General features: G+C 54.3%; 1 protein-coding gene across 1 annotated transcript; it reads right to left on the reverse strand.

Annotated features, from left to right (window-relative positions):
- Nucleotides 1–507: 507 nt before the first annotated feature.
- Nucleotides 508–16,850, reverse strand: TMBIM1 (transmembrane BAX inhibitor motif containing 1). Its single transcript, XM_036859079.1, has 12 exons — nt 16,774–16,850; nt 7,881–8,113; nt 6,570–6,670; nt 5,710–5,774; nt 5,462–5,515; nt 4,957–5,007; nt 4,389–4,428; nt 4,103–4,140; nt 3,838–3,925; nt 3,438–3,533; nt 2,347–2,400; nt 508–1,955 (listed from the first exon to the last, which is right to left on the reverse strand). The coding sequence occupies exons 2-12, from the start codon at nt 8,071–8,073 to the stop codon at nt 1,809–1,811; spliced, it is 927 nt and encodes a 308-aa protein (XP_036714974.1). The 5' UTR covers nt 8,074–8,113; nt 16,774–16,850; the 3' UTR covers nt 508–1,808.
- Nucleotides 16,851–20,205: the final 3,355 nt, after the last annotated feature.

Raw genomic sequence — 20,205 nt, forward strand, 5'->3', positions numbered from 1 at the left:
TAATAAAGAGAATCAAAGAAGTCGTTCAGGGTGTGGAGTTTAAAAAAGCACTTAATCCTCTTGGCTGAGTCCAAATGACTCAGCCTCTCTGGGCCTCAGTTTCCTTGTTCGTTAAGAGGGATTGAACTAGTGATTTCTAAGGCAGGAGTTCTACACCTGAACATTGTGGTCCATCCCCACCCCCACGCCCCATATGTGAAATCGTGTGTACACATACAGTTTTGAGGGGAAGAGAATTCACAGCCCTCGTGCACTTTTGTAAAGGGTCCATGATGCAGAAAAGGTCATGTGCGATGGCTCTGAGCGGCCCCTGCCAGACCTGGGGTTGAGGGTTGAGCCATCCATCACCAGGAAGCACTGGGACAAAGTATATTTGGTTATCGTAGAAAAGGTAGAAGATACCAAGCCAGAATGCAAAGCTAGGATGTGGATGCATTGGGCAGAGCCAGACAGATTCTCCCAGAGCTGACGACACCTTAAAGTGAAGAAAACCAGAGCCAAACAGGGTTTTACCTTCTAAACATTAAACTTTATTACATTTCTGGTTATGTCCTTTTGTGGGATATATTTAGGACCAAATACTTAATAGAGAAGCCCTAATTATACCCTTGGGCTGATTGGGTCTCCACCCCAGCCCATAGAGTGACCCTTGTCCCCCTTCCCCATTCCAGCTTGAGGCACTTGGTGTCATGAAGAAAGCGGTAGTTGGCTGGAGAGACGGGGCCCAAGTCTTAAATCCCCCAAGCGTGAGTTAACAAATTAAGAGGGGCGTCTCCTTCCTCTCGGCCCTCCCCGAGTCAGCAGAAGGGAAGAACCATGGGTAACACAATAAGCTTTCGTATCTCTCAGGGTGGGGGACCCCAAGGCATTTCCCCTGCCCACACCTCAGTCTCTCTTCAGCCTGGTTACTTCCTGGCCACACGGCCAGGAAGTGGTGATCCTACACACCACCCCATCTCCTGACCTTTGTCCCTCACTTTCTGCTCTGAGCAGCCTGAGCACAGGAAGCAAGAGGTCCCTCTGACTAGAGATCTCAGAAGCACCAGGGAGGCCCCAGGCAGCTTTGGAGAATGGGGACCAGGTGGCCGCAGAGGGGCGTGCTCTACCACCACAAGCCATGAGGAAGCCCCGGATAGATGCTGCTCTGTATTGGCCTCTGCGCTTGACTTTGCTCGCTCTCCTCTTCCTCCCCACCCTTAACCCAAAAGATCAGTATATATGTGCTATCGAAAGAAGAGGTTGAAGCAGGGGAGACCCACGGGCACAAACCCCCTCTACCTTCCTGAGTCGGAAGGTGCCAAGGGTTGCCGAAGAAGTACAGGATAATGCCTATGAGTCCAGGAGGCAGGGGGCAAAGCTCTCTGGTTTTGTTGGGGCCTAAGAGAGGAAACAGCTCCAGCTATCAAGTCCAGAAGCCCGTGGCAGAAGTGGGAGAGGAAACCCCATCACCAGAAAGTCCCTCCTACCTCTCATATTCCATTTTAGCTATCAAATAGGCTCTTTTCATCCCTCCCCACTCCAACCCCAACTGTTAAGGATTTGGTGCCCCATAGTGGGCGGAGGGAGAATGCACATCTTTGGCCCAGTTCCTGCCAAGTCCACTAAGGGCAGGAGTTAGTCCCTAGTTCCTCCAACCCCACCAAGTACCTACACATCCACAGCCAGAGAGGCTACCCATCCCCAGACAGAAAGGAAAATGGGCATATTACTTGAGGGGAAGGAAAGGGGTCTAGGCCCAGACCCAGGTCACAGGGCCCAGCCCTCTAGGGAAAGGAAAGTCCAAGGTAGGGCGGAACGGGAGGTGCTCCTTAATTGCGATCCCCCAGGAGCTGCAGCACAAAGGTGAAGATGTAGACAATGTCTGTGTAGATCTGCAGGGCGCCGGTGATGTAGTCCTCCGGGCTGATGGTGTACCTCCGGTTCCCCAGGACCAGCTGTGTGTCGTAAGCCAGGAACTGCAGGACAGGAAGCCACACATGAGGACCCAGGGGCTCAGTGGTCAGCAGACCTGTCCTGGGAGCCTCTGGGCCATTAGATGTGCTTAGGGAACACGTTAATGAACAGCAGAACACGTGGTCTCTGCCATTAAGCAGTTCACAGTCCAGAAAGGGAGACAGACACGCCGTCTCCATAATACGGCCCACTGACTGTTCTCATAGCAGGCGGTGTGAACAAGAGATGACGGGAATGCCCAGAAAATCAGTGGAACCTCTGGACAGTAGGGAAAGGGAAGGGCGGCTGTGGCCCCACTCCCTGCCTCCCAAGCAGCCTACATTCACCATCCTCCCGGTTCCTCCCCTCTGTCCCCTCAGCTCCCCTTCCTAGAGGGGGCAGGGCTTTACTCACCAAAGTGAAGCAAATGGCCCCCAAAGCAGCATAGACCATGTGCAGCCAGTAAATCTGGGGAGAAGGGACAGGGATGGCATTAGAAATCTTAGCACAGCTTGGACTGAGGCAGGCCCTCAGGACCATCTTCCCCCCCTGGATGTCTGGCCAAGTGCGAAGATCCAGGAAGCTAGCTATGTGAAAGGACTACTTCTACCTTCCAGATCCTGGGAGAAATTAAGAATAGTAACATATATGGTAGAGAAAACAGAGGCCATCATCCAATGGCCATATAAAACCAATCACAGCATCCTTTAGCCCAACCAGTCTCCAAAGTTAGTCAAGGCACAGAGGTGTCCACTATGCTTCTGGAAGAAAGAAAGTGGTTGAGTTCTAGCTCTGGGAGGGGCAGACCCAGGCATGCACTGCTTGAAGAGCCCCATCGCCTTTACCCTAGTCATGGTCAGCCTTCAGTAGACCGTGTTCCTGTAGCCCAGCCTGGGAGGGACAGACTAAAGGAGAGGGCTGGGAGGGAAGCCCCCCAGCCACCCTGATAAACAGCAGAGTCAGGGAGCACCCCCAGGGCAGCCCTACTCAACAGCCCTCCAGGGGCCTGTCCAAAGAAGGGCAGGGCCAGCCATGGTCAAGTGGGCAGGCGGCCCTCCCATTCACATGCTTCCCCTTCCAGCACTGTTCTCCCCTCCCCACCATGAAGCTCCCCTCAGCCTAGGGGCCTCACACGCTGCCCCTCCCGCTGACTGGAATAAAAGAAGAGTTAGATACAGTGATCCCTAAGGTCCCTTCCACCCAAGCCCACCTTCTCGGTCCTCTGGGTTCCTCAGGCAACCTGCCTCCGAGAACCTGGTCTCAGCTGTCAGACAGATTTAACCACTGCTTCCCATAGGAATCCCATGATGCTATCCAGGGCCTCAGGTGCTATGGCTCCCAGGAACTGCCATTTCCAAAGATACCCCAATCCAGAGGATGGCACTTCAGCGTGGGTGCCTTTGCTAGCCAGTCGAGAGGTTCTGTGGGGCCTGCTACACCACGATATACAGAAAGTCTGCCCTGGGCACTGGGTTCAGTGACTCCAGCTCTCCCGGGACACTCACATATTTGAAGGACAGCACGATGGCAGTGACAATGCCAGTCACCATCATCACAATTCCCAGGACACAGAAGAGGCCTGTGCACGAGGTGAAGTCCACCTGCCAGGAAGAGAGGGGGAGGCACGTGTCAGACGGGCCACCTGGCCCAGCCAGCCAGGCCCTCCCTCTTCCTCCAGGGAGTCCCAGTGCTGCCTCCTGGGGGCCATGGGAGTGACCGTGACATTCTAAGGACAGACACAGGAAGCAGTAGTTGTGAAGGGAAGGGGATTAAGGTCTCTGAGGGAAATGCCTGGCATAGGGGTGTGGGCCCTTCCAGGCCCGCTCAAGTGCCAAGCCCGGAAGGCCAGGTCTGTATAAAACAGGGGGATGGGGTGGCCAGGGAAGGGCCCTCCAGTGCCCTCACCTTGGTCTGGAAGCAGAAGATGGTGACTGAAATGGACACCACAGCAGTGATGATCATTGCAATGATGACGGCTTTGGTGTCATACACACTGCAGGGAAGGAGTCGAGAGAGGCCAGAGGCACATGCCACACACGAATCACTCCAAAACTACTACTTCTGGAAGCATCGTGCCCAGAATCCACCCATACAGGTGGCTGCCAGCCCAGAGATGCCCCACGCTCCCCTGTAAAACAGACCACCGTGTAGTAACTGTCCTTGAACGTACCTGGAAATGGTGCCGGTCATGTAGCCCATGGCAAGAGTCTGAGGGAAGGACAGAGACCAGAGTGAGACACTTAAGAAGAGAGCCGGGGCCCTGGAGGCACGGCCAGGAGGGTTTGCCAGAGCTGGCGATATGTGTGACTGAGTAGGAAAGCCCGGGGAGACCAAGGGCAGGGGTCAGGGTAAGGTCGGGGAGACAGCTAGGGACATCTTCCACCATGGCGTTCCATCCCTTCCCTGGGACCAGCCCTCCCTCACCATCTCCACAACCTGGACCTTTCTAGACTCACAAAGAGGGTCAGCAGGATAATGTTCCATGGGAAACGGCGTCTGAAGGGAAAGAAACCATAGTTAAGTGGTGTGGGGCCGGCCAGGTCTCAGAGGCTCTGTTAGCAGAAGGAAATTCTTGGCTTATGTGCCTGGAGACTTAGGCCTGGACTTGGGGGAGGCGAGGCTGGCACGGCCCTTGATACCTGCTCAGGTGTCTATGCAGGGACAAGAGGGACAATAGGACAGACCTGGGCTGTGGAGCCACAAAGACCTGGATTCGTTTGTAGCTCTCTGACTACCTGTGTGACTGTGAGAAAGTTCCTCAGCCTCTATGAGCCTTGGGTTCTTCCTATTTGTTAAATAGTTTAAGTGCTACACATCTTGCAGGGTAGCTGTAAGAATAAGAGCTAGATAGCTAAATAGATCCCGCACACGCGAGGCACTCTGCACACGGCCGAACGATAGCCGCCGTCATCATCATCATCACTACCGGTACGTCTCCACTTAGCTGCTCTAAGAAATCCCCTTTCTGTGCAGAACAGCCCCACACCCCCATCCCTTCCCACTGTCTAAGTCTCTGGGACTCACCTGGGTCCCTGGCAGCAGGCAAGGGTCAGGTACGTGACCAGGAACACAGCACTGGGGAGAAGAGACAGGGAAGTAGTCTCCAGACCCACTCTGCCCCTTGGCCCCATCCCGGCCCAGCCTGGCGGCACTCACCACGCCGGCAGGCTGGAGGTCCAGAGAGCTATCTAGAAGTCTGAGGGGAAGCTACCCAGCAGGACAAGATCACCCCAGCCAGGGGCACTGAGGACATCTGTAACAGGGGGTTTGGCCAGGGAGGAGGCTGCAGGAGCCACCGCAGAGAGGCTGCCAGAAGACGGGGACTGTTCTGCAGGATGCACGTTGCCAGCAGTCCCCCACCCCTGGCTCTCAGGAGTTCCGTGACACTTACACTTGGTGGCACACACCCACACTTCCCAGCACAGCTGGGAGGGCCCCTCTCCAAAAGGATCTGATCCCTGCCCCGAAAAGCTGGTCAACTGTCACCCCTCCTCTACTTGCCCCCGTGCAGAGAGGAGCACAGACTCACTAGGACGCGTAGTAGACGGCCAGGTTTGCCTTCACGAACTCGCTGACTGGCTTCCTGTGGAGCAGGGGGGACAAAAGAGGAGTCACAGCACGGCTTGTCTGCCTCCCTGCCGAGGCCCTGCCCCCTCTTCTCTCATCGCCCACATCCCAGAGTTGAAGGCCCACCCCAAGCCACGCTCTCAGCAGGTGACCCAGAGCCCAGGACCCCAGAGCTACTTCCCAGCGGTGCGGAGAGGCCTAGAGACTCACACAAAGGTGAAGATAGCGATGATGGCCACCGTGATGAGCAGCTGGATGGAGATGATGGAGTAAACCTGGAACACAGGCAGTGGTGGGGAGCACGGTCACCACCCTGCACTCCCGGCCTCTCCCCAGGAAGCAGCCGGCCCCTGAGACCAAGGAGCCCAAAAGACCTTACCACCCTAGCCCTGGCCCCTCTTTCAGAGGTAGGGAGGAGGCTCCTGCCTCATTCTGAAGGATCTACTTACTCCCCTTCCACTTGGGAGCCTGCCCCAGCTGCAGCTTGGCAGAGAGGCTGCCCCCAGTAAGGGCTCAGATACTGTACACGCACCCCCCAGGGCTGACCCCCACCCCCCGCTGCTCCCTGTCATCTCCCCCTCCCCGCCCAGCACCTGGCCTCCACTGGCACTCACTGCCCTGCCTCCGCCCCCTGCCTCACCGCACTCCCAGGTACAGCATCCGCGCCTGCAGCAGTTCAGCCTGACATTGGTCAGTTATCTGTCCACCCTGAGCAGGTGCTGGGCACACGTAAGATGGGGGGGCAGGGGCTGCGAGCGAGTGCAATCAGTTCTGGCTTCAAGTTGCTCCCGTCTAACAGGAGAAGGAAGCTTGCAGGGGGCAGAACACTTCAGCAGAGGCTGCCCAGATTTTCCCAGATTGAATCTGCCCCCCAAAACAAGGTCAAGGAACAGAGGAACAAAAGGCGGGCGAACACAGTTTAGAGGAACTGGGGTCCCCTTTGAGGAGAGTGCAGGGCTACAGAGGACCCGGAAGGCAGCAGCATATGTGCGTGGAAACGGAGTGTCCCCCCGCTTCGTTCCCCCAGCCCCAGGGGCCCAGATTCACCGGCCTCCCAACCCATATCTCACCTTTCGGATGAAGGCGTGTCGGACTTTCCTGTCACTCCACTCTCCAGATCCGAAGTTGTCACTCACGGCTCTCTCCTCCACATCATAGCCCTGGCCTGGGCCTGGGGACAGATCACATATGACCAACTGGGGACCTGGGACGTGTGGCCTCAATCCCCAAGCTTCCATGGCACTATCTCACAGTCTCAGGTATCTCCAGCCAAAAGGCATGTGTTACAACTCAGGAACTCCCCAGCCAGGTCCTCTAGATACCCTCCACGTGACCAGAGCTGGTACCACAGGGAGCAGCGTACCCCTGGCCAAAGGGGGCTTAGGTGTGATCACTCTGTCAGCATGCATTTACTGAAGGGTGTGAACACCTGTGGTCACTGCCATCAAGGGGGCACGATCTCGTGAGGAATCCACGCAAGCGCGGGGCAGAGGGGCTGGCGGAGTCAGAGCAGGGGCTCCGGCGTGGAAGGAGGAAAAGGAAGATAGAAACAGCGCATGTGTGTGGAGGACGGAGAACAGAGTGTGCAGACTGATCTACATCAGGCAAACATTAGGACTCGGGGAAAACAGAAATATCAGGGGTATATGTGCACAGGACGAGGCATGACCATAAACGTGACTGATGTACCAATATTCACACCAGAACACATACGGCCACATGACAGTTGGCTGTGCTCCAGGATTCCAGAGATGCTGCAGGGGCTCAACACATTCTTTGAATGCCTCCTTGGGAGCTGCTTTCAAAATCCGCATGTGAGCCACACAGGAAAATCTCACCACATTCTAATCTCATCTCATTTCTGACCAAATTTACCAGCCATGATGTTTATCAAACATCCAAACGACTTCTGGATGTTTGCAAAAATCAGATGTTACCTTAAGAGATGAGGATTTGTCAGCACCGAGAATATTAAAAAAAAAAAAAAAGTTGCTTCGGGTTGCAAAGGCAGTTCCCCAGGAAGTGAGGAGTGTGGGTGGGGTGGCAGCTGCCTCGCTGGGCAACGGAAATGGCCTCCTCAGGTCATGGCTCTGAAGGAATTAATTACTTCACCAGCCACTTTCTTATCTGATGTGTAAGTTCTGGTGTGTGTCTTATGGACCCAGTCTCCTTTCTGAATAAAGGGGCTGGTAGGTGGTCCAGGGGGCTAGGAGCTGAAGGAAAAAGCAGGGAGGTAACAAAGATGGGGAAACGGAAGGAGAGAGCTAAAGAGAAGATGGAAAAAGGGATAAAGGAAGTTGAGAAGGAAGGAAAGGAAGTAGCCTCACGTGCCATGAGTATTGCCTCCTCCCACCCACCCCCACTGCCCTTCAGGGACTCACCATAGTTCATGGGCGTCGGGTGGATGGGGGGCATAGGCTGTGGGTAGCCAGCAGGGTGACCGTAGCCAGGCTGTGGGTAAGCAGGGTACCCGCCAGGCAGGACAGATGGCTGCCCGTAGCCCCCCGGGGGCAGAGGGTCAGGGTACAGGGGGTTGCGGTCCTCATATGGAGGGGGGGCACTGGGGTGGGACATGGTGGCTCAAGGGCTGAGGGGAGACCCCAGCTGCTGGGACCTGAAAGAAAGACGAGAAAAGCAGTCATGAGTGCCCGGGCCCCGCTCACTCAGCCCCAATCCAGCCTGCCTCTGTGGAGAGGAAAGCCTCATACTTTCTCTCCCCATCACAGCGCGTCATTCCCTGCCCACAGGCCACTGTCCCCATCCCCCCGTACCATCCACCCCCCCCAGCTCAGCCCCTGCCCTCTGCCTTCACACCAGCCCTTTCTGTGTAGCTTCCTGCCATAGGAAAGCAGGAGATGGGGATTTAGTGCAGGAGCCCGAAGCAGTCACTGGGCATCAGTGGTATGAGAGCAGCAGGCCTGAGAACCACCCCGCCCCCACCCCTGTGCTCACTTAAGAAGGCCTTCCAGTGACCAGGGAAGAAGCCCGATGGCCCCAGCAAAGCCACGGGTGAGTCACAGGGCCAGCTGGGACCCACTGAAGGGGTCAGCCCAGCACCCACAGCAGCTGGCAGGAGCTCCAGGCCTGAAAGGCAGCGCTGGGGAGGAGCCAAGGCCCGAAGTGGAAGACAACAAGCTAGCCCCAGGGCTGGAGCTGCCAGGCCTGGAGGAGGAGAGCCAACGGTGGCAGGCTGAGTCAGGGGCCACCTGAGAGGCCTGAGCAAGTGGGTGCACGGGGATGGCCACTGGGGGTTGGGAGGCTGCACAGAGGAGCAGGCCAGAGACAGGACTTTCTGGTTCCTTCAAATAACAGCCAAGGAGCGTCAGGCATGCGACAGCCTGTGGCTGCCACCACTCTCTTGGTGGCCTTGCCAGGGAGTGGAGTGCCAGGGAGTGCAGGGCCCCGAAGCCCCCTGGGAGGGGGAGACACGCATTTCAAAGGCCAAGTCCCTGGTGTCCCTGTGATTCCTGCCTGTTTGCCCCCCGGGTTGGTGGCCAGGATAGGAGAGAGCGCTGAGGAGTCACGCCAGATCCAGCCAGCGCCTTCTCTGAGCCTGCCTTCCCCACAGCCAGGGGAGGGCTGAGGAGTGAGGAGAAGGGAACCCCAGAAACAGAGCCCAAAGGGACCCCAAAGTTGTACAGCCCCAGATGCTCAGCTCCGCTAAGGGAATCCAGGCCCAGAACAGTGAAGTGACTCCCAAGATCACAGAACTAGCAAGTTAATGGCACAACCAGAACCGAGGTAGGCTGAAGGTCCTGGGTAGGTGTCCTCTATATTATGCTGTGTTCTTTAGGCTCTCTTATGCCAAATAAATGGCCTTGGGGCGTGGTGTTCTCCTCTGAGGTGGCAGAGATGAAGGCTTGGGAAGAGCTAAGCAGGAGGTCCCTGGAACGGCCCTAAGCCCTGACAGAATCTGGGCCCCTTCACAGGGCCACCACCAGCCCCTAGAGCATCTCCCAAGGGAAGAACTCCAGGACCCCACAGGGAGGAAGCACGCCCAGATCAAGGTCAGCAGACATCCCAGAGGCTCTGCCAGAAGGGCGGGAGAACTGGCTTCTCTTTTGAGGGCACCCTGCAGAGTGCAGGGAGCAGATAAAGGACTGTCTTAACTCTTCTCTCTCTCTCGAACACAGAGAGGGGAAGGTAGCAGGGAAGGGCGGGGAGGAGGGCTCGAATAACAGGCCAAGTCAATGAGTTATTCTGAGCAAAGCTGTTCTCCATCTTCCCAGAGTGAATGGACCAGAACAGCAAGAATGTGTCAGGTCAGAAATAAGAAAACCTTCCTGACAGTGAGGGTGTGACACAGCAAACCCTCGAAAGCAGGCCATGTGGCAAAGGCCCCGCATGGTGGGGTAGAGCGCCCTGAGGAAACAGGGAGCGGAGAACAGGGAGACCCAACACTGAGTGGTGTGAGTTTAAGAAACAGGGATAGTAAGTGTTTTTGAAAATATTTTGGGTTTGTCAGGGTAGGATAACATTCATAAGCAGTTATAATACCTGCATCTCCTTAATAGACTTTTTTTAAAAAGGAAGGGAGAGAAACTGGACTCTCCTGCCCTGAGGCAAGAGACTCCTTCTCCCTATAGCCCCCTCCAAACACCACCCCCCCCCCCTTAACTCCACCGGGAGGACAGCGTCCTGTCTTCGGGAAGCAGTACAGGTGAGCCACCTGTGGAGTACGGTTATCTGTCGTTACTGCCCTGGGCCCAGCCGACAACAGGCTAAACACGGCCCACGAGACACTGGCAGGAAAGACCCTGTGGTCGGAGGCCCCAGCTGGGCCACTTGACAGTGATGTCACCATGACCTGGTCCTGTTGGCTCCTCAGGGTGCACCTCTGTGAAATGAGGTGAGTGACCCGGATGATCTCTGAGCTCATTTCCAGCTCTAATGACTGGGATTATCTGACAAACCCAGTTACGCGCGCGCGAGGCCTGCCCTTTGCCTGGCCAGCCAGATGCACCACCCACCAAGCCAAGTTGGGCAAACAGGTCCCTCCCCAAACCAGAGGGTGAATCAGGGAGCACGAGGCCGGGCTTGGATAGACCACCAGGACTCTGGGGTTCCGGTCCAGCACAGTGGGCCGCTGACTCTTGAAGACGCCCTCTGCCCTCCCTCGCCCCTCCCTGTGACGCTTCTCGTTTCGGAGGAATTCACCAGCCGACCTCTCCGCAGGGAACACAGAAGCTCACAGTCCGGTTCTCTGGGGGCTTAGCCACCAGCCCATGCTCACCAGAGACCGGCACTGACCATTTACCTCACTCTGCGTCAGTTTCTCCATCTGGAAAGTGGGTTTAACACTATGCCAGAGTTGTTATAAAAATTAAATGAGAAAATATTTTAAGTGTAGAGCACTTAAAATAGTGCCTATCTCTAGTTATTATTTCATTAAATCCTTATGATAGCCCAACAGGGTGGATATGTTGTTATCCCTTTTTACAATAAAGAAATAGAGGCTTAGAAGAATTAAGTCACTTGCCCAAGGTTACTTAGCTAGGGTGTGATGAAGTCGGTCAGCTCCAGACCGACTCCAGGGCTCTTAAATGTCTCTGCGCTCATCCTCATTTGGACACCCTGCCTATCCAAACTTCACATCACTTCTCAAAGCTTCCCATCTCAGACCCTCTACTGACAAAAGAAGGCTCACACAGCAAGTGGACACTGAACCATTCAGCTCCTTCCATCATCCCCATGGTCCCCAAACCCTGTGCAACCACCAGGAGGAGAGAGAGTGGTCAGAGATGGAGATTCTTAAAGGTCAGCACTGAAAGGAAACTCACTCATCTAAGGCAAGCTGATCCCTCCCTTTACCAGCCAGCCAGCCACAGTGCAGGAGGAGGTAGAGTGACCTGTCCCTGGCCACAAAGTGGGGCCCGGGGCCAGGACTACATCCCAGCTCTCTGGTGTAGAGACCTGCGCGCCGGAGATGGAGAGAGTGTTCAGGCCAGTCAGGGGAGTAACTAAGCTCAGTCACACTCCCCTCCGAGCAGAGGGGCAGGAACCTCGGGCCCAGGGCTGCCAGCATGGGCAGCTTCTGAGCCCTCTCCCTGGCCACGGCCCGACCTACATGGAGCGCTGGCCACTTCCACGTCATTAAGGCCTCAGCTAGGGATGAGGTTTGGGCCTGGCATGTGACTAGGTAGTAGGGAAAGGGAGGAGTGGTCAGTATTTACTTTCATGACTGTGACTAAAGGTGGGAACCGCAGGAGAACATGGAGTCCAAAGGGTAGGAGGGGAAAGAGGCGGGAGAAGATACAAAGTGAGTATGACCGATACCCAGAGACTGGAAACCAGGAATCAGGTCATCTGAGTTCCGCTGGTAGCTACCGGAGGGGCTCACAGTCTCCAGGGGCCAAAAAGGACCTTTAAGGTTCCCCATCGGAAGCCTGAATTTTCCTAAAATACAGTAGGCATTCGGCTTCTGTTGTTGGCATACACGCTCCAACAACAGGAAGCAAGGCTGTTCCATTGCTGGCAGCTTGAATCATTACAACATTCTTGCTCACAATGCAGCTTATCAAGACATTCAGACTCCACCCCATCCTTGTCAAGCTAGATCTAAGCTCGCTCCCCATTCTCATGACCCCATTCTCATGTCTCATCAAGAAGGAGCCAGAACCTCTCCTTTCTCCTACATGACCCGCAGGCCCAGCCATTGGAAGTGGGTGGGCTCAAACACAGGACTTGTTGGCTGTCAAGGTTTTCAGAGGCAACCTCGGGGAAGCCATCTCCTTCCCCTGGCGCCATCTCATTGTGGCCAGCATACTCCCAGCCAGCTGGGGCCCAGGTTCAGGCTCCCTGGGGGGCATCTGAAGGGTTAAGGCTCTGCAATCTGCTGAGAGGAAGCTGGAGCTACTGGGGTTACAGCAAGAGGGTGCGTGTGTATGTGTATGTGTGTCGGAGGGAGGGGCGGAAAGGAGCAGCTGACTGGTCCAGGCAGCCTGCCCTCCTCCCTGCCAGGAACGGGTGCCCGGAGCCAGAATGGAAAGAATAGCTCAGAGTGCGCATCTCAGGAAACCCCACCCAGCCGGAAACCCCACCCAGCCGGCACAGCAGCGCAGCCCCTGGCCTGCTGTGACCAGGCCTCTTGTGACAGCCTCCTTCCCTCCCTTTTCCTCTACCTACCCCAACTCCCCCAGCTCCTCACTCCCCTCCAAGAAAACACTTCGCCCTCCTAACCCAGCACGTAGCCAGGAGGGCAGAGGAGTAAAAAGATCCACCAGGAGTGGCTGGGCACGCCACCAGGCCTGACGCACACAGACCAAGGGGCCCAGAATCAACTTATCCTTCCATCCGCCTGGCCTCTGTGGTCAACAGGATGATGCCGAGAGGATCTAAAAACTGAAACGTCAGAGCTGGAATGAACTTTAGAAATCATCTGGTCATTTGACAGACCAGGAAACCCCAGAGCCAAGAAAGTTCCTGCCCAGCCCGTGACAGGCCCTCTTGGTCATGGGTTTGGAACTTTCATTCCCAGCCCTGCCCACTGTCTGAGAACTCAGAGTAACAGATGCCAGCGCACACATTGCTGAGACAGAGCCAGAACAAGTCCCCATCCCCCCAGTTCTCCGTGCCCTCCTGCTCAGAAACAGATAAGGCTGCCAACCCATGACTTCCCTCCCACCCCGGTCTCTAACCAGGGTAGCCTCTCTCCAACCAGGAACTGAGAAGGTGGCTCCAGCCTCCCAGGAAGGGGAAGCCACCCTGGAGGGCATGGGAAGACCCAAGCACTAGAGTCCCCCCATCACCCTTCTCCAGGGGAGCAAAGCAGTGTCATCAGTGCAGGTGAACTCGGAGACCCCAGCCAAGCCAGTGGTCAGAACAGCTGGGGAGTGCAGATAAGGAAAGCAGACAGCAATAACCAGGGCTGGATGCAGCTTCAGAAGCACAGCCCCATCCATCTCCTTTGTGTTTCATCTTCTCCTACCTTTTCAGTTGAACTTCAAGATGAGGAGGGGGAAAGTCAGACAGATAATTAACAACCCACAGCAGAGAAGGGAGACAAACCCCTCCCTGCGGTGGGCAGGGAAGGAAGAGAACCACTTAGAGCAGCAAGTACTGTGTATTTACTACTGGGTACCAAGGATGTCTGCTCCTCACAAGGGCCCTATGAGGGGCATATCCTTATCCCTATCCTACAGATGAGAAAACTGAAATTCAGAGAAAACCCGACCCAAGGTCCCACAGCAGGCGAACAGCAGAGATAGGTCTGAACCCGGATCTGACATCTGACTTAGAGTGCCCTTTGCTTTTACACCTGCCTGGAGCAAAAGCCCCTGAAGCCCCCACCAGTCACCTGTGTGAATAGGCCAATACCAACACGTGGGGCCAGCTGAGGTAGTGAAGACCTTTCTCATTGACACCAATTCCTTTTCCCTCGTAGAAAGTCGATCTTTGCCAGAGCCCCGGGTTAGGAGGCAGGGAGCTGAGTTCTTGTCCTGGCTCTGGTCCTGACTCCACTGTGTGAGTCAGGGCTGGCCACCGCACATCTCTGGGCTCAAGTTTTCTCATCCGTAAAGCAAGTGCACTGAACCAAAAGATCAAAGTCCATTCGGACTCTAAGAGTCTCTGCTTTTGAACGAACAGCCTAACAGACCAGAGCAGAAGGCTTCAGGGCGGAATGACTTGCTTCCTAAAGAATCTCCACCGGATGTGAAACTGGTCTGGACGATGGCTACAGAGGCAGAGGCACAGGGCATGACCTGGGCCTGGGGGTAGCCATAACTCCCTCTCCTCCCAGACTGCCCTCTGGACCCTGCGGCCAGCATCTCCTGGGTCTCACTCACCACAGAGCCTGCAGAGAAGCAGCGACACGCTGCAGAAGAGAAAGAGTACGAGGCAGGAAGTCAAGATATCTGGGTTCAAGTTCTAACTCTGTCACTAACTAGTTGTGGGGATCCAGGCAAATGACCTCCTTTGGCCTCCTTTTCCCCCAAATCAGCCCACATCGGGGAAAGGAAGAGGGATTAGTTACCCGAACCAGAGAGTGGAAAGCTAGACTCATCCAGCCAGGCATTTCCCAGACTGCTCTAAAGAGCACTGCCCAAGAGATGTTAATGGATGAGCTCAGAAACAGATAAGTCTGAAAAACAACCCATATCCCCTTTTGGAAATTCACAAGGCACAATGGCATAGGAAGCCTCTGAGAAGTTCTGCACTGAGCAAACGTGTTCACCTTTGTTCCTTCAAACATCCTTAAGCCTGGAACATTGTTATCAGGGCACACCTAGTTACCATCCTGTGGCGTGCTGGCCAGGCCACCTTTGTTTTACAGATTGACCTCAGAATGATTCATGTCCTAACTCCTCATATCGTAAAACCCCTGTCCTCACCCCCAGCTCCTCAGAATAGTCACATTCAGTACCAGGCATGCCCCCTCACTCTCAGAGCCAGCTCAATGCCCGGATCCTCTGCGAGGGGCCTTCCTCTCCCCTGTCCCCAGAGCCGCTATAATCTCCAAAACGGGACTCACTGCCAAGGGCTGGGGGACATCTCCAACCAGCACAGAGCCAGGAGGCTGCGATCCCCTAACATCGCCTTCATGTAATAGGAAAAAATACCAATCGTTACATATGAGAATAAGGACTCTTTCTCATCCTCCTCCCTGACCCTCTAGGTACCTGGCACTGTGGCCTGTGGACTTCTGGGCATCATTTCTACTTTAAAACAAGGCCCAGGTTTTGGCCTAGATCCCCAGAATCAGGGTTGGAAGATTCTGTCAAGGCCATCTCCTCCACAGCATTCCCAACAGAACACTCCAGAAAGCCCACATCAGGGTTAACCATACTGTTAGCAGAGACCTTCTCCCCAAGTTGCTGTATGAGCTTACACTCTGGCCCTTCCAGTGTGTGTCCCTTGCCTGGGGCTTCTGCTCTTTCTGAAGGGTACAGGGTGACAAGTTTGGGGGATGGAAGTGCTCTTCCAGCTGAGCCATTCCCCTGGGAGGAGGCTGAGCTGAGGTGGCTATTACCCCAGCTCATGAAGTGAGGTTCTCCCCACACCTGAGGGGTACCCTGTCATTACCTCTCTGAGGTGCCTGTTTTTACAGGTGAGGCCCTGAGGTCACGGCACAAGATGACAGGAAGTCAGGGCACTTGACCCTGTGTGGTCCCACCACTACTTTCTAAGTTTGAAACTGGGTCTCGGGGTCCTCATGGCTGGGTCTCTGGGTCCTCATGGCTGGAGAGGTGGGGAGAGCAGGCAGGTGAGGAGGAAGTATGGCTGCCCCCTTGCCCCTGACAAAGCAGCCCCAAGGAAGCACTTGGCTCCTCCTGCCACCACCGGCCAAGCCAAAGGCGCCAGCTTTGAAACCAAAGCTCACCAGTGAGATGAATATTTCAGAGCCCCAGAGAACTGGACACCCGAGGGACCTTCCATGACATCTGCCTCTGACCCTGGTTCCCAGGCCTACCCCCCTCATCCCATGTCCAGGTTCCTCAGGGGGAACCCCAACCCCTGGATACCACACAGAGGCCACCGTGGGGTCAGAAGGGATGGTGACCCCCAGCGGACAACAGCTGGTGCAGAACCCGCAAGATCAGGGCCGAGCCTCCCAGCAGCCTTCCTCCACTGCCCCTCCCGCTGTCCTCTGTCTCCACGGTTTTCCCCTTTCCCATTTTCCTGTTCGGTTTTTACTCCGACCCGAAGAGGCCATGTGGAGGATAGTATTGATACTTCCGGGTAGCTTTCTGAATCCAGTCTGAGGGCAGTGGCTAGAAGGGGGTGGACTGAGGCAAAGTCGTGGTGACAGAGGTGGCAGGTTCCCCACGCGAAGAATGGGGGCTGCTCATGGCTTCCACCCGGTCCCCAACTCACTCAAATACTCAGTCACCTGTCTACACCAAAGCTGCCACCAGGGCGTGCAGAGCCAAGCCGAGGCCAGGCCAGGCCCTGGGCCGCCTCCCCTCCCCCTCCCACCAGCTTAAGGCCGTGACAGCCTTTATCCCACGCACAGCTGGCCACCCTGGGGCTGGCACTGTGGACACGCCCAGCGACAGATACGCGCCAGGAAGCGGGGGACAGGACACTCTCAGACTCTGGCCCGATCGTGCCCACAACCCGCGGCTCGGCTCCCAAGGCTAAACAGGCGCCACTCGCCCGCCCGGGGCGCACAGGGAAAGAGAAACTCCAAAGGTGAGGGAGACAGAGCCCCATTCTGGCCCGCTGCGCACTCCAAGAAAGTTTGCGACCCCATCCCAGCGCCGCCCCAGCCCTGGCCGGGTCCCCGCCGGCCCGCGGCCCCCCACTCCCGCCGGCCCCGGGCCCCTGGCTTGCCTGCCGCTCCCGACGGTGCGTCCCCGGCCTCCCGGTGTCGCAAGTTGAGTACCCCCCTCGCCGGCCTGGACTGGACTGGTGTTCCACGCCCCGCCCCGTCGCGCAGGCCCCAGCCGGGCGCTGGGGTCCGCCCCAGTCCCGCCCGCATCCGCCCCGGTCCCGCCCGCGTCTGCCCTGTTCGCGCTCCTCCCAAGTCCCTGAGGACTTCCTAGTGTCTTCGGATTTTAAGGCATTACGTGATCATTGTTGGAAACTCAAAACTACAGGAAAAGATCACTTCTTCCCACTCCTCCCGACTCCCAGCGGCAAGCGCTTGCTTTTGATGCTTCTTTGCCTATATATATATCTACGTATTTTACTTGTTTTATACGATGTTTTGCTTGTCGCTTTTTTTTTTACTTCACATTTTTGCATGAACATTTTTCTTGTCACTAAATATTCTTCAAAAGCATAATTTTAAAGCCACAAAGTATTCTATCACACAGCTATTGCTGATTTATTAAATCGGTTTCCTACTTTTAAGGACATTTAAATTGTTTCCCATTTTTCTCATTATGAAACATAAATCAGTGATGAACATCCATTTCAAGTTTTAAACTTCAAACGTCCAAATGCAGAGATAGATGGAACTTAGAACCTCTGCCCCTGGGAACTAAGACATTGCCTGCCTGAAGTTACTTCAACCAGGAAAGCAGGTGTTTTAGAGTCAGAAATCCTGGGGTGTAGATCACTACAATCAGTGCACAACATTGTGTTGGGGGCTTTGCACCTGTAGTCTCAACCCTCACAGCCACTAACGGTAGAATGTACTAGTCATTCCGTTTTACAGGCAAGGAAATAGGTTCTGGGAAGTTTTGAAACGTTGCCGGAGTTTACATAGTTCCAAAGTCCATGGTTTTTTTCCATTACGCCAAGGCTACCGGTAGATGAACGGCTTTGTTTAAGGTGTTTATCTCGTGCTAGTAGCTGCAGATCTGCACTGCACTGAATGTTGTTCACAGCCTGTTGACACTTTTCCTTTTTGAATGGGGAGGGGTGTGACTTGACAAAACACAGCTTGAAATGAATGCGGTTGGACAACCAGGACAACCTCGGGATTCCAAACCCATCACTAAGCACTTTTCTTTACATTATTATCTCCAGCGGCCAGTCCTGCTCTTTCACAGAGCAAGGCTTAGGAAGGAGGAACCTGTGGACTCATCTGGAAGCTCATTTGCATACTAAACATAAGTGAAAGCAGTGTGTTTACTACTAGAAAGCATAGTAAGCAAGGTTACCACTTGGATTGTATTAAGACCAATTAAAATAAAGGTGTTGTTTAAATTGCCCCCTCCACACACACTGTGTATGTTTGTTTGTATATAACTTAAGTAGGAGTTACTCAGGGGCACTGGTGGACATTATGGTGGGCTAACTCCCCCAGCCACCCCAACCCTTCAGTGTAAGTTCGGTTTGGGGTCAAAGACCTCACTTTAGGAAGTCCCCTCCCAAAGGGAGCAAGAACGCACCGGGGCAAGTACAGTTCTGCTCAATATCAGTTTACCCCTGGATCACAGGACAGAGCCCTCATGAACTGCAAAGCCCTGCCGCATCTGGCCGCGTCTCCTGACATCCCTTCATGCTGCCTGCACTTGGGCCCCTTCTCCAGAAAGTACGCTCCACTTTCTAGAATTGCTACAATGATTTCAAGCGGATTCATTTTCCAGCCAGCAATCACATCCACCCCCTGGGAAAGTGGGCCGTGGGGATGCACACAGACAAGCCCAACACAAGCCTTGCTCCATGTTCTTTCTCCTGAGCCCATTTTCTGATCATGGAATCAAGATTGTGTTGAATGAAAGAAAAACACACAACGTAAAACTTGTGAGTTAAGTTTTATTCGGGGACCTTACTAAGGACCATAGCCTCTCAGATAGCTCTGAGAAACTGCTCCAAAGAGATTAAGGAGGAGCCGGAATATACAGGATCTTTTTTGCTGGGAAAAACATGTATTCAAGCATAAAAAGGTTACTGCTGATCACAAAGAACAGATATCTCAAGTTGATGATTTTAGTGTTCTATGTATGGGAAGATGCAAGAATCTGGGGTCATTAAAATTTTTTCTTAGATATGCATCTTAACTATCTAAGGACCCTTATATCCAAAGCACAGAATGCCTCCTGTTGTTTTTTTTTTTCCCCCACCCGGAATTCCCCTCAGGGTGCACTGTTGGTGGGTGACTGCAGTGACCAATGGCTTGATCCTGTAGAACTGGAATGGCAAGCAATGTTTTTTTCTTGACAATTATAATCCTAAAAGAACATCAGAAGCCCCAGGCCCAGGGTGACCATTCACAATAGGTAGTCAATCGTGATGTCTCCTTCTCTGGACCCCATTGTATGCCTGGATAAAAGGGATAGGGCCTTATCTGCAGGACCCTTAGCAGATTATTAATTAAGGCCCTACTGTCTGCCAAGCAGATAGGAATTTCCGGTTCTAGAGATGACAAAACTGAAGGACACAGCCCTTGACCTCAAGAAACTCACAATCTAAGGGAGATAGTAAAAGACCAGATAATTACAATTTTGTCAATTTTACCAGTGCTGGGATAGAGGAGTGTCCACTTGGTTCTGTGGGATCCCAGAAAAAGAAGCATGGTGTGGGAGTGAGGGATGTTTCAAGAAAGACTCTTGAGGGGGAATTCCCTGGCAGTCCAGTGGTTAGGACTCCAGGCTTCCACTGCAGGGGACCCAGATCGATCCCTGGTCGGGGAACTAGGATCCCACAAGCCGCACCACATGGCTGGGAAAAAAAAAAAAAAAAAGAAAGAAAGACTCTTGAGAGGCAGTAACACCTGATTCCATGTTGGTGGATGTTTAAGAATCAGCCTAGCTGGTGCAGGGGCAGGGAAGCAGGTTCTCCAGGTAGACAGAACAGCATCTGAAGCAAGGAGCTTAGGGCCCCTTGTCCCAGCAATTTTGGATGGGGCCGGTGGAGTGGGGCGAGAGTGGTAAGAAATAGGGCTGGGCAAAGAGGCAGGGGTCCAGGAATTGAAATTTTACCCTAGGGCAATGGGGGGCCAAGAGACTGTCAACAGCCATCTAGAGGGAGGTTGGGAAGACGGGGGGAAGCTTGGTGGTACCCCTGGGGTAAAGTTGCCAGCTTCAGCAAAGAAAGATGCAGGACGATCAGTTAAATTGAACTTCAGACAAACAACAAATCACTTTTAGCATAAGTATGTCCCATTGCCCCATACAATGTTGGGAAATACTTACACTATTTATTTGTTTCTTATCTGAAGTTCAGATTTAAGTGGGTGTCATGTATTTTTCTGGTGACCCTGCTCTGGGAGGAGAGTCAAGTCAGTGGCCGCAGGAAGGTTGGGGGATGAAAGGCATCAGGCTGATGTTTATTTTAGGGATGGAGTAGCCTAAGTTTAGTGATTGATGACAG

Source organism: Balaenoptera musculus, chromosome 7 (assembly GCF_009873245.2).
Source record: "Balaenoptera musculus isolate JJ_BM4_2016_0621 chromosome 7, mBalMus1.pri.v3, whole genome shotgun sequence".
Taxonomy (NCBI): Eukaryota; Metazoa; Chordata; class Mammalia; order Artiodactyla; family Balaenopteridae; genus Balaenoptera; species Balaenoptera musculus.

Bases quoted from the DNA above. Each gene is read 5' to 3' on its own strand.
- TMBIM1 (XM_036859079.1), bottom strand. From the start codon at position 8,073: ATGTCCCACCCCAGTGCCCCCCCTCCATATGAGGACCGCAACCCCCTG. The intron at 6,671-7,880 runs GTGAGTCCCTGA...ATCTGTCCCCAG, and splicing joins CCCGACGCCCATGAACTATG to GCCCAGGCCAGGGCTATGAT. The intron at 3,926-4,102 runs GTACGTTCAAGG...CCTTCCCTGCAG, and splicing joins ATGACCGGCACCATTTCCAG to TGTGTATGACACCAAAGCCG.